This window comes from Amblyomma americanum, chromosome 1 (genome assembly GCF_052857255.1).
Source record: "Amblyomma americanum isolate KBUSLIRL-KWMA chromosome 1, ASM5285725v1, whole genome shotgun sequence".
Lineage (NCBI taxonomy): Eukaryota > Metazoa > Arthropoda > Arachnida > Ixodida > Ixodidae > Amblyomma > Amblyomma americanum.
In genome coordinates this window covers 457,626,719-457,640,559 of record NC_135497.1, presented here as the reverse complement: position 1 = coordinate 457,640,559, position 13,841 = coordinate 457,626,719, and the positions used below count along the sequence as shown (strand labels likewise).

The 13,841-nt window shown below is 47.4% G+C and overlaps 1 protein-coding gene across 2 annotated transcripts; it reads left to right on the top strand.

Annotated features, from left to right (window-relative positions):
- Positions 1-4,694: 4,694 nt before the first annotated feature.
- On the top strand, positions 4,695-6,158 carry LOC144104453 (uncharacterized). Of its 2 annotated transcripts, XM_077637467.1 has the most exons (3): positions 4,695-5,078; positions 5,150-5,320; positions 5,404-6,158. In XM_077637467.1, exons 2-3 carry the CDS (start codon positions 5,282-5,284, stop codon positions 5,659-5,661), a joined length of 297 nt encoding a protein of 98 aa, XP_077493593.1. In that variant the 5' UTR covers positions 4,695-5,078; positions 5,150-5,281; the 3' UTR covers positions 5,662-6,158. The 2 variants fall into 2 exon arrangements, with proteins under 2 accessions (XP_077493593.1, XP_077493584.1); XM_077637458.1 differs by having other exon boundaries at positions 4,695-5,320.
- The last annotated feature ends 7,683 nt before the right edge of the window (positions 6,159-13,841 follow it).

Genomic DNA, 13,841 nt, shown 5'->3' with positions numbered 1-13,841 from the left:
GCTTCTCACCGTGCTTTAGTTTCTTTGATGTTTGTGATCATATCAAACACGTACGTGCTGTCGGAATCAGAAGCTAACGTAATGCGAGGAGGGGGTGGGATTATTTCAGCACTGTGGGATTATTTCAGCACGCAAGCATATCACCTGAAATGTACAAATGCATGACGGGGCGTTCCTTCCACTGGTAATACTACCTAGCGACTGGGTAAGAGGTAGCGCTACAACTTCTTTTTAAATCCGAGAACTTGCGTCCTGTAACCTTTGCTGCCAATAGCACGTACTGACGCCCACAAGTTTTCTGAATATCGAAATCACGAAAAAGCTGGATTTCCTCGCCTGCTGGAGGAGGGGTGCACTGTGCAGTTCGTGCAGGGAAGTGTAACGAACATGTTCCAGTTTGTGGCTGCATGCTTAGATCGAGTGCCAAGCAATTGGGCTTTTTTTAAATCTGTATGTCCCATAAACTTTAGTGTTTGCCTGTGTTGCGCGGCTTACGCATACCGCGCCATAGTGCAAATTAGCTGTTGTCGCTTTATTTCATCTTATTTTATATTCAGAGCGATGGCTGCAAATTTGTGTCGAATTAGTCAACAAGCATCTACACTAACCACCTCGTGAAAATATGCAAAAAAGTGCAATTTGAACGCATGCCAATTACTACAGTTAGCCGAGTCTATGCAACCAAGAGACCTTCAAGAGATGATAGGTATCTGACATGTTTCATACACCATAATCGTCCCTTAACAACCATGGTATGCACTACTCATTGGAGTCCTACATTCCACTGATGCCAAAGAGTGAATTTCCGCAATAAAATAAAGCGCAACTGAATTAAGCCCTTCAGAGCGGTGGGAACAACGCATTGTTAAAAGCCTTTAATAGGCATAAAACCAGAAAAGGCCACTTGCGACATTGGAAAGCACAGCGCATGATGCAGCAAGAACACGGCCGGCGGTCATGTACAAAACGCAGCAAGGACTTGAGAGCAAGTAGTGCAGCCAGCGTGTTCGCCTTCCCAGTATCGTCATACCTGCCACGGTAGTGCTGAAAGCAGTGCTGCTCCGCAGCGCTCTCTGGCCACTGTATGGAGCCTGTGCTACTTACATTTATTTACATGACAGGCATGAATGCACACATGCATGCCAATCATAGCATGGGTGGCATGCATATGTAATAGTTGATATGCACCTCGTCAACACCACATATTGTGCATTTCCACACACAAATACTCATGAAAATTTAAGATAGGTAAATTTAATGAAACGAGGGCAAAGAGGTCAGCCAGAAAGATTGATATCTGGCCTGCTTCTCTGCACTCAGGAAGGGGAGGAGGAGAAGAAAGAGGGTCCTGATGGGTGCCGATCTGGTGAGAAGAGAGGTGAGAGTACGTGTACGCACATCTGATGGCGTCAAAATTCAAGAGTGCTAGCAATTACTGCAGCTTAAATGGTCAAGCACACAGAACACACACCAAAGTTATGGTATGGTATGGAATATGAGGTTTAATGCCCCAAGGCAACAGGGTTATAAGGGATACCATAGTGCAGGGTTACGGATTAGTTTTGACCACATGGGGCTCTTTATCGTGCACTGATATCACTCAGTACACAGGCGCCTTGCATTTCACCTCCACTGAAACACGGCTGCCGCAATTGGGATTGAGCCCGTGTCCTTGGGCTCAGTTGTCAGGCACCCTAACCATTCAGCCACTGTGGCGGCACGACGGTGGCGACATAGTGTACTTTTACTATACCTGCAATGTAAAAATTAACAAAAGGCAATTTCCCCACTTCATTTAAATTATTACAATTGCCCAAAGCCCTCCTTGGTTTCCATTGCTCTTGGTTTGCTACACACTTGAGCCTTTTAATTTTTCGTCAGTTCAGGTCCCGTGAGGCATGCAAAAAATTGAGATATAATCGTTGCCAGTTCACTTTATGTCATTCCAACTCTTCGCAGGTTTGTGTACGAGTTGATATAAATAACAACGAACAAAGTTGTGACAATACTGCAGTCTTTGCATGCCTCACGTGACCTGAACGGACCGCTGACTTCATAGTCGTCGTTCGGTTGTTTAAGCTAAACAGTGTGAGAGAAAAATACAGTTATAAATATACTGTCTCTTGTTGGAGCAATCCATGCAGTTGTCTAGGTTTTCCAAGCTACTGCGAATCATTCTAACTGAAAGAAAACAACTAAAATTTTGGTGCCTCTGCTCCTTTAATACCTACTGGGCCTTAACAATATAAAACGCACCTAAACATATCAGCAAACTGAGCTGTCTACCTTCAAAAATGTATCGATAAGCTCTTTTCTCATTGCACTTTTAACCATGTTGCCTCATACTTGTGGTGTGCATATGTTCTGACTGTGCATGTTACAGAACCAGTAATTCAGAAACCAGCAGGTCCATCCATTCAGCAGCATGTCAAGTGAGGAAGTAAAAATAGAATGCAGATAGAAAGGAAAGGCACACAGTTTTTTCAGACCTTCCAAGTTGAAGACTTCATACTCATATGTGGCCAATTGTAACTGTTTCCTTATTGAAATTGCACTCCAGTCTAGACGTTTGCCTTAAACCATAGAAAAATTTGTCAACATGCTTCCTTCTACAAGGAATAACCAAATATAAGTAGACAAGCCATGCTTACATTTTCATGCATTTTTAAGCTCTTCACTATGTGCACAGAAGCATGTCACATGTATGATGTGTTGATATTGGTTTATGCTGGTTCTTCACTTTATATTAAAAGATCATGGCTACTCTTTTTTTTAGCGTCCATTGCCCCATAGAGCTGCCATCTAAGGTGCAAGCTCATTTGAAGTTAAAGGTAGCTTGCCTAGTCACTTCTGTGTACCCATTCCAAAAAACAGATTTTCCCCTCAAAGGTGGCAACATGCTGTAATACCAGGCATGCAATTAATGTGACACCTCATGCACATCGTAATGATCCATTGACCTACATAAGGCCAAGCCAGCATGTTGTTCACGTACGTGCATAAATTATATTCACTTATACAGCGCTAACGTCAAAAAGAAACCCTTCTAGCTACAAATGCTAGCACAAAGTTCATGCAACAGATTACAGCATGCATGGCATCCAACGTCCATATGTACAGCATACTTTTACTAATAAGGCTAAAACGGCGCACCTCCACAAGGACAAAGGAAGATAAGACAAGACACAGTCTCGTCCTTGTACAGGTGTGCTGTTTTATCCTTATTATGCCATACTAACTAGCCTATCAGTCGGCGTTTTTACTAACTGCAGCAGCAGAAACAACAGCTGTGAAATTTGGAATGCATTCATGGTGTCTAGGAATTTAAGCTCAGAAAATGTTACACACAGAAGGTGCAAGAGACTGCTCATTCAGAGTGTTTACTTTTCTCTCTGTATTATGTTTTACTTACCATGCAATAACCCAACGTTTCCAAGCGAACCCTAAGGCCACATTGTACTGACTCTGGCTACGCAGATTCTGAAAGCCTGTCATGCCTCCCACATTATCACAAACCACTACAGGAATGACAGAGCCAGCAAAACAAGTTTTAGCCTTGTCTGGCTTCATTCCAATGCTGAACGTTAGAAAAAATACACCAAGAACCATGTTACTTTCACAAGTTCTACTTATAGGTTATAAAAACACTTCACCAACAGCTTTCACAGATATTACAAGGTTAGGTGGTGTGACCATACTACAAAATTCGCTAAAAGCCTATCAGTGAAGAAAGCGGCGTAGGGACCACAGCTCATATGTGGCACGATGCGTCGCGTTGCGTGAGGTCTCTCCGCGGGAAACGCTGCGGCGTCGTGCAAAGCAGCTGTGGCCTACCGTGTGCTTTGCGCAACATGGGCGTCAATGCGAAGCACGACCGGCTTTAAAGCCGGTCGTGATGCGAAGTAATCCATTACAGCTTGGCTAGTTGGTGGTTAGACTTTGCAGGCATATCAAACATGTAAGACGGAAGATATGTCCTTTCACAGGCTAGTGCAGTACTTCTTGTCCGCCTTCCTTCGGTACACAAGTGCCTTTTTTGCGCATAGCTTGCCGCCGGTGGGCACATATGCAGGACTATAGGAACATGGTAAATACCACAACTGACAAATGGGATGACAGAATACAGACATCGCACAGGGCATAGAGATGGCATTATGCATGCGAGGTTGCCGTATCAGTACGTACAGGTCAGAATCAGTTACGCGGAACCCAAGGAAACCATAATTCTCGACACACTCATTCAATGCAGGCACCGCCTTGCAAAATGTAGTCTTTACGAGCTTCCCATATCATACCACTAGCTGGAACCGGTCGCACTGCAAGCTTACATAATAAAGACAGCACTAGGGCACAAGTCCGGACGTTAGCGCGGTCAATATCACTCGCCTTTGCGCTAACCTTCCATGCCTTTGACGGCACCACTTCTTTCACACGTCAATGCACCGCGCGCTAAACAACCATGTAAACAAACCACCGTGGGGATGGCAGCGATGGTCCCCGTGGCAACCATGGAGACGCCAGCGACCTAGGAACTGTGGCTAGGGACGTTTCAAAAGTTTTCAGCGCCATTTTTACCTAATTTTGCGACAAAAAGTGTCCAAAAAAGTACCGAGATAAACGCCATTTTGAAATGACGTCATTAAAAACCACGTGACATGAGGATCAGGTTCCTCCGTTTAGCCCTACGCCCCTATTCTCGACAGAAGCGTTTCGGTGCAGGTGGGCTGGAAACGCTGATTGGTCGATGGGATGCGCTTCTCCGTGACGTTTTTCTGCTTCTCCCTCGTTCTCAACCGGACGTGGGTTCGCCGCGCCTCTCTCGGCCTGTCCCTAGAGTGCCTAGGGAATCGCTAGGGCCGGCTGGCCGGCCGCCGGGCGTGCGTGGTCTGCGGGCATTCTCTTCGTGAGCGTAGGCGGCGGCGCGCGCGTTTCGGAAGCTGTCCAGGTATGGCTTTTTTTTTTTGCGTGGTGCGCTCGTCGGCGCAGCCAGCTGAAATTTCTGTACAGTTCTTGCTTCCACGACATTGCGACGACCCCCAAAAGGCGCTGACCCGCGAGAAATCGCCAGCGACATAAAGGTACGCATTTTATCTCAAATTTCGCTTCATGAAGTGCTGTACCGCTTACCTACATGCCTTGCGCATTCCAGGACCTCGTTTTCCTGCTGCAGGAGCACGTCGTGCTGGTGTTCAAAATTTTGCAACTCCATTACGACGACCCACATAAGGTGCGGTTTGAGGACCGCCGGCGTCGCCATCTGAACCGCCGTCTGACAGCCACGATGAAGCGCTTGTCGGGCGTGCACGTTCTCAATCACGAGGTAAGGGTTGAACAACGTTTTCGCAAGTTTTCTCGTGCAGAACTCGCCAAATTGCGGCGCTTGTAACGTAACTTTTTTTGCAGCATCGTTTCCTGGATGCTTCTGGCGAGCCGATGCTGTCCTTGTTTGCCGCAGACCGGGGCATCGACCAGATGTCAAAGATTATCGTCGCGGCCCTCGTCAAGATCTACGGACCAGGGATAGCGTCGGATTCAAGGGCAAGACCAGGAGAGGTGTACGTCGTGCACCGGTGTCGTCGGTGCGGAGCCAAAGGGCACAAGACGGACCACTGCTGGGCCTACTGCTCACCGCGCCGCCACGCCGCTGCAGGTCGCGGTTGAAGTGCTCCTGCAAACGGCCCTTTTTAGGGCCACCTCATTGTTTCCTGGCAGATCGCGAGCGTCCCGTTTCGTGCCCGTATTCCCTCTCTGTCGAAATCGACGCCAGACATCAAAATCGCGTGGTGTGAGCTAGTAAATCGCTGGTAGAGACAAAAACTCGTGCTTGTATACAGACTTACCCATCTCCAGTGCGCCTTTGTTTATTTCCGTAGGCACTACTCGCGCTTTGTAGAAATCGACGCCAGCCGCGAAATTTTACATGTTAGACCTCGCTACAGCATTAGCGCAGCGTGCCTTCGTCTCTTTACGTTCTAACTTTTATGCAGCGCACCTTTGTTTGCTCGTTACTTTTGTTCTTTTCAGTCGTTTCCTGAATCCGTCCAAAGAGCCGGGCTAAATGGATGATTATGGAACCACATGGCGATTGCACTGCATACAGCACGACTTTGGTCCCTGTGTTTTTAAATAAAAACATCAGATGTCGAAGGTCATGGTCGTGTCCGAGGATGGCTTCCACAGCTGGGGCCTAACCATAGGGACCGCACACGCTTTGTCGTCGTTGCCAAGTGGAGAGGCCCAAGATGGCTGGCATCCTTAATAAAGATCCCTTCTCGGGGCCGCTTTAGTGTTTCCTGGCAGATCACGCGCTTTCCACCCTGTGCACATGCTCTCATTTCCAATTAAAAAGGTCCTTTAATAACAAGATGTTGCATGGTACTTGAACAATAGCGGCTACAATGACAAAGGTGAAGAAGTGCTGGAGTTACACGGAAATAAAAAAGGTTGGGGGTGCCCACATAACAACCTGAAATGGTTTTGGACAGGACTCCTAGTTAATTGCATTTGGAAGAGAAAGACAAGGTTGAATTTTGCAGTGTAAGCTTGCTTCTCTAGAATGAACAGAGAACGTTGCCTCACACTGCTTGGGCCACCTTCCTTGACCCCATGAAAAAAAAAAAAAACAGGATGCCTCTGGGAAACTATTTGCGGAATCTCCGCGCCCCCCCCCCATTCAGGAGGGAAGGGTGGGTGGGGGGGGGGTGACGGCCTCCTCTTTGTCGGGCTCGGCGCGACGCACGATGGACAAGACGGCGAAAGGAAGGGGGCTGTCAGTGACGCATGTTCCGCGCTCTTCGCTTAGCCAGCGTACAAGTCCCTTCGACAGCCTGAAATGCCTTCGGTGGGCATCGTCACGCATGTCGAAAGGATTGTCATGCACGTGCGACCGCCGATAACATTCCTTGCAAGCTTATTCATTGCCGTGAAAATCACGTCCTCCCCGTATCTCGCCCCAATTTTTTTGAGCCGGTGTGAAATTCAATGGATGTATGGAATGCCCACACCACTTGTCTACGTCCACCGTCCTCTTTTTACTAGCATGGGCCTCCCTCCTTTGAACAGGATCCTTTCGGAGATCTGAGCCAACTCAGATCAGGATACCCGGCTTCTTTCAGCCTCTCTACCTGCCCCAGGAAGCTAGCCTCCGCTCTGTGTGTACAGGATTTCCCAAGAGCTCTTTTAAGCATGAAGTCGCTATACCCGCCTTGACGAGTGTGGAATGCCCCTAACTGACGTTCAAGAGAGGTTTTTTTTTGTCCTATGGTGATATTCGCAACAGACCCTGCTCTCTAGATAATGGATCCGGAGGTATAAAATTTTTTTTATGGCGCAAGGGCATCTATGGCCAAATACGCCTTGACACAAGGTATTTTCTTTTTCTCAAGGTGGGGTCAAAGACCCATTTCCCAAGCATTTCACCCTAAATAAGCCGAGCACCAGACCAGAGAAAAGCTTGTACCCATTGTATCCCCGGCACTGGGGATCGAACCCCGCACCTCCCGCATGCGAGGCGGATGCTCAACCACTTGGCCACCGCTGCGGTCGGTCTAAAAACTGTAGGGTAGCTGAGCTGGGTAGTTCGAAGGTGAATCGCAGGCCACTACCTGTATCTTTGAAGATTTTGACGACGTCCGGAACTGCCCTGGGAGAGTTCGACTTAAGAATGATTAAAAAATCATCGACGTAACGGAACACTTTTAGCGCGAGGTCAGCAAGATTTTGTGCCAGTTCTTGATCCATCCTGCTCAAGTAAATATCGCTCAAAACGGGTGCCACACGGGAGCCGATGCACACACCCGATTTTTGGACGTACACCTTTTCGCCCCGCCCAACAACGGTTGACTCTAGGTAAAATGATAGCAGCTCCAGGAAACTTTCTATGGAAACCCCCGCACCCCGCCACGAACACCAACTCGTCATTGTCTTTTACAATGCAGTCTTTCACTCTCTGCATGAGCTGAGCATGGGGTAGCGAATAAAATAAGTCCTCCACATCGATGCTGAAGGTAGAGTACTTTTTCTTATCCAGCCCAGACAGGTACTTAACCACACTTGCGGAATTGTTCACCAAGAAAGGATCCGAAAGCTTGAGTGAGCTCAAATGTCGCCGTAGAAATCCCGACACAACATGCTGCCAAGTGTTGCGCTCGGATATGATTGTCCTGAACGTTCAGGGAATGGAATTTCACACCGGCTCAAAAAAGTTGGGGCGAGATACGGGGCGGACGTGATTTTCATGGCAAAGAATAAGCTTTCAAGGACTTGTAGTGCTGTGCGAAAGAAGCTCGAGCCTGAGAGCAATCGTGCTGGAGCTGAGTGCTCGATAGCGCACAGACAGAAAACCAGGCTCACAGAGTGTAAGACTGGAGTCGTATACGAAGTCCCCCTCTCGTGTGGGAAGAAGTACATCGGCCAGACGGGTCGATGTATTAACGAGATGTTAGCAGAGCATCGCAGGTCGTTGAAGGGCGCACCTTCCTCTAATCTCGCCTTGCACTGCAAAGAGTGCAAAGATTGCTTCCCACGATTGAACATGACCAGCGTCTTGTTTAAACACAGGGATCAGGTTTGCAGGGAGTTGGTGGAAGCGTACCAGATCAAGAAGGAATCAGATGACTGTGTAGCATCACCATCTGTAGGCCTCATTGATGGGGCGATGCCTTTTTTGCGCAGTTTCTTTAGCGCAAGCAGGCGGTGTGGAGCGCTAGCTTGGCAGGAGTGTGCCTGTGAGTTCGCTGTTTGTTTTGTATCTTGTCTCTGACGATGCGGAGATTGCTTTTAGGTTGTGATCAGTGGCATCACGTTACATGTGCCAAGATGGTGTGTGATAGGGTTTGCGCTTTCGGGTTTTTTAGCATGTTTTTCGCGGGATGAAGATGCATATATAGACCTTTTTTCCTTGAATAAAAAATCGGTTGATAGTCTGCGCTCGTGTCGTGCCTTCTTGTTCTCTGTCTTCGTTTCTTTGCGCAGTTAAACATGACACATACCCAGCTCCAGTGCGCCTTTGTTTATCTCTGGGATGCCTCTGGGAAACTATTTGCGGAATTTCCGCCCCCCCCCCCCGCCCCCCGATTCAGAAGGGGAAGGGGGGGGGTGACGGCCTTTTCTTTGTCGGGCTCGGCGCGACGCACGATGGACAAGACGGCGAAAGGAAGGGGGCTGTCAGTGACGCATGTTCTGCGCTGTCATTAGGACGAGCTGCCCGGCCTCTCCGCGGCAGCTCCCCTTTGAACCACCCCCCGCCTGTTCAATCGGAGGCGGGCGACGGCGGGGTGGTGTTGAAAAGGAGCGCCCTTGGGGTCAAGTGCCCCCCCATAGAGACAGAGACGGCCGAGCGCTTTGAATCTCGCGTATTGTTCGCGCCCGAACCGAACAAGACGCGGCGCGCGGCTGAGACCAATTTGAGTCAAACCAGGTCCAGATGTGGCGGTGGCCAGCCGATTTACCGGCTTCGGGCTAAGCCGCGCGCGAGCAACGCGCAATTCCCCTGGAAGGTCAAGACAAGCGGTCATGCGGGCACAGCGAAAGCGCCTCGCGACAGACGATCTGGCGACACAGCTAATTGAATACAGCGGGAGCGGCCGATCGTCAGCGAAAATCAGTCGCACGTGTGCGCGCGCGAAGCGTTGGTGCTTTCGTCTCCCGAGAAAGACGAAACCAACCGCACTTGTTTTTGCTTTCCTTCCGAGAGGAGAGCTAACCGAGTGCACATGCGGACACGACGCCGGGTGGTATTTGCTTGCCTTCTCCTGAGGGACCCAGGTAGCACCGAAACGTTGCAATAATGTTACATTTTTGTTGAAGACTATATTAAAACGCTTCTTTAGAGCGTTAAAATAGAGTTTTCTGCATAACACACGTTATATGTTAATTTTTAACGTATTACAATGAAACATGTAACGTTACTGCAACTTGGATAACATTTTTATAACACTATTCTAATGTTCGGTACTACCTGGGGAGAGAGTCCCGCAATGCTGTGGATGTAGGGGGCACGGCATGCAAACCTGGTGGGCCAATGATTCCGAGGGTCCATTCTCGGAATTCAATTGCTCATAGTAGTTTTGATGTTTTTTCATGCTATATATTTTTGAGAGCAGATTTGGAAATTTGCTGAAACTTGAAGGCGTGCCACGCGGCTCATGAACCAATCATGTGGTATATTGTGATTGGGTGATGCAAGGGATGGGCCGGGCCTTTAGGTCTTTAAAACCAGGGCCCGGAGCCATGGAAAAGGGTTCTGGGCTACGGTCTGATGTGATGCATCTTCGGCTATGCCGAGTAGGGGCCTCCCCTAGTGGTAGCCAGTTCCACTTTTCTGCTGTTTAACCTTTCTAACCTTTTTGCCACTTTTAACTTGTCTTTCATGTGTATCAATCTGCTTGCAATGTAAATATTTGTGTAAATACAGTCAAGTTATACTCCCCTGAAATACCTGCATTCTGCAAAGTCGCAATATCGTCTCTGACGGAGCACCTTTGGTGCCAAGAAGCCTTTGGTCATCCAACCAAGTAACCGTCTCGGGCGGTGAGCATTTCTGGTGCGAAGTCAAGGGACTTAGTAAGGTCTGCAAGGAAAGACCTTACGCAACTTTACTGGGGCATAGCCGCCTTTCCGAAATTAACCGTGACAAGTGCCTAGCTGTCTTTGGATTCCAGCGAAGTTGCAGCTGTACCTCCGAATCCTCCTCGCCCGTTCCCACGCGGCTTCGCATGCCATGTCGCCATGTGCGGTAAAAAGAACAGTTTGCAGAGTTTAAATGGTTCAAGTATGAAGCTATGCAATGAAGCCAATTACAGACTTCTGTACAACAGCTAGAGGAATTTCAAGAGCATGCTGTGTGATGCTAGTCAAAACTAATGCAGTCAACTATTATTTCGTATTTTTTTGACCAAACAGACATGAAATGTCTGAAGATGAATGTGTACCAAACACATCGGTGCATCAGTTAATTGTGATGCGTGAAAAAAATTGTACTAACTTATAAATGCCCATATGTCGTCATAATCAGGAATACTGAAGAATTAAGGAAAATAAAAAGTTTTTTTTTGTTCACGCTCACACACCTGCTACAAACATCTTTATACGCGTACGTAACAATTTATGACTCTGTAAGAAGCATTTTGGGTAAAAAGTACAGTATGGCAGAAAGGAATCTTTAGGAAATGCACTGTGTAGAAATAGCCATACCAATTTCATGTGATCGTTCGATAAATGTAACAAATACCGTGCAAACAAGCTCGCTGCATAGTATAGTTTTTTTGCAAGTTACTGGTTGCAGACCGCTCTGCAGTCACTGGACTGTGATTGTGTAAGTACTGCATGACAGTGCATGGATTGCACAGCAGTTGCTTGTTCATTTCGTTTACCACCATCATTTGTAAGAAGGGGCCATTTCTCATATACATGTGTTTCTCTGCGAGTGTCGTTCTGCGCAGCGAGCGTTCTTTTGTGCCCGCATGTGTGCTTTCGGTGCGGGAGGGCGTCCTTGGCGGCACCCTCCGTTCTGCGAACGGACCGATGGGCGCCCGCTTCGTTAGCTTATTGGTGTGGTCGTTAGGGCCGCGGGAAATGCCGCCGCTGCCAGAAGTACGAACCGGAGAGCCGTGCGGCGTCTCCTTTCAAGTGGACCCATGCACGTGTGCGGGTGAGAGTGTGTGTGTTTGTGTGTGTGTGCGCTTCCGGTGCACTGCAGGTGCGCGGTAACCTGCAGCGCTTGGAGGCGACTCAGTCAAGTGACAGACGACAAGGAACCCGTGAGAGTGTGTGTGCGATGCTATTTTAGCTTGTAAATAAGTTTTCGTAAATATACCCTTTTGTATTTCCTTCACATGAGAGTTTAATCGTTTCATTTCTTCAGCGCGTATTTGTAACATTAATTTAATCTTAAGCCTCATTTCAAACACAATGAAACAGGACGTGTAACTTTTTGACATGTTCCTTTTTGGCAGCCTCTAAAAATATTTCCGCATGAATGGGCTAGCTTAATTGTTTTGCAGCAATATAACCACGGGACTGCTGTAACTTGCAACATTTTCAAATTTTGTGAGCATCACTGCATGTGAGGGGTCACAACCATATCCTAGCTGTTTCTTGAAGGTCCCGTTGCTTTGATGGCAATGCTTGGACAACCATGACCATCTTCCGCATTCATGCGTACAGGGTATGCCCATTACGTGCATGCCTTTCTACCTATTAATGCCTTACAATGCAAACAGACAACAAATAAAAGGAAGAGCACAAGTACAGACAGTGTTTGTAGCCCACACTCTTCTTCTTCACGTCAGTAAATATATATGGCACATACCCACGCGGGGGGATTTGCCAAGGTACAGTGGAGATTGCCAATGAAATATTTGCACGGGGGAAAAAAAGACGTGAGGCGGCGGCGTAGAAGACTGAATCAGGATAAAAATTGGAAAATTCAATAAAATTTAAGAAATATGAATTACCGAGAATAGAATCAAGCATTTTAGACATGCAACAGAATTTTGTATGCAGCTGACAAGGTGACCGATCAGTCGCACTTATGTAATCATGAAGGTAGCCACAAACACTGCTTAACGGGAATTCCTTGGCGCTCGCACCGAACGAGAGAAGAACTGGAAGAGACAGAGGGAGTCCTAACCTCGAAAGAGGGACCTCCAAATACTGCTTTCCTTGAACTGCGAACCGCCGGCGAGAGAGGAGAAAATGACCTATTGTTTCAACTTGCCCACATGAGACACAAAGGTTTGTCGCAGCGAACCCGCATCGGCGCAAGTATAAATTTAAGTGAGGGATTTTGCATCGCAGAAGCGTCACTGACACCCCGCAACGCCTTGATTTACACCACTGGACATTCCATGGGTAATTTAAGTGGTGAAAATCCACGGTATTCAGCAACGGATCACTCAAGCTGGCTGAAATATGTTGGAACCGCTGGAAACGTGAAGTTTCCAACATAATGAGGTGAAGGACAGGAAAGATTACAGGAGCGCTGAGAGCTGACCTTGCCAATAAATCAGCCACCTCGTTAAAATAAACACCCGAATAGGCAGGTACTCAGACCAAGTGGATCTCACGCACTGTGCACGGAACATAAAACCTAAGCGACCAATTCAATAACGATTTTCCGGAATTTTGGAGACTAGAACTGAAAGGCAGTCTGCAAGAATGAGAACTCAAGCTACATGCCTGGGAATTAAGAGAAGAGCCAAAATAACCAAAAACTCTACGAAGAATATAGGAGTATAATCAGGGATACAAACAGAATAGCTCCAAGCCAGATCCTGCGAATATATCCCAATTGTAATGTTTAGTAGCTTCTTCTGAATTTAAAAGTAATGCTACTACTTTGAACTTTAAACTTTGGGGGTTCGAATAATAGCTGATAAATCACAGGGGGACAAAAACTGAATAACGGTAACAGAAACTTTGGCTATATTCAAGAAACATTACAAATGTCTTCCTTCGACGACTCTTCTTCCCGCACTGCCCCGTCCACCCGTTTTCTTCAGCAACTCGTTGCAAGGAGATCAGATCAACTTGAAGCGGAGCTAACAAATTCTGCGTGAACCTAACTTGCGGAAGCTGATAGCGTGGCCAATGCCTCCCATGCCTACTACGGATGGAATCAATACAAAGTCGAAGAAAAAGTATACCGCAGCACACATGATTGGAAGTGAAAGACGAATTTTGTTGATGTTGTTAGCCTATCAAAAGATGGCACATACCTACACTGGGCGATCAGCCAAGAATCCGGTGGCTATTCACCTGTACTCAGTTAAAAAAAAGAAAGCCGCGCGGGAACGCAATACTGGTGGATGTGCTGAATTTCAGGAACAAACGTATCGTGC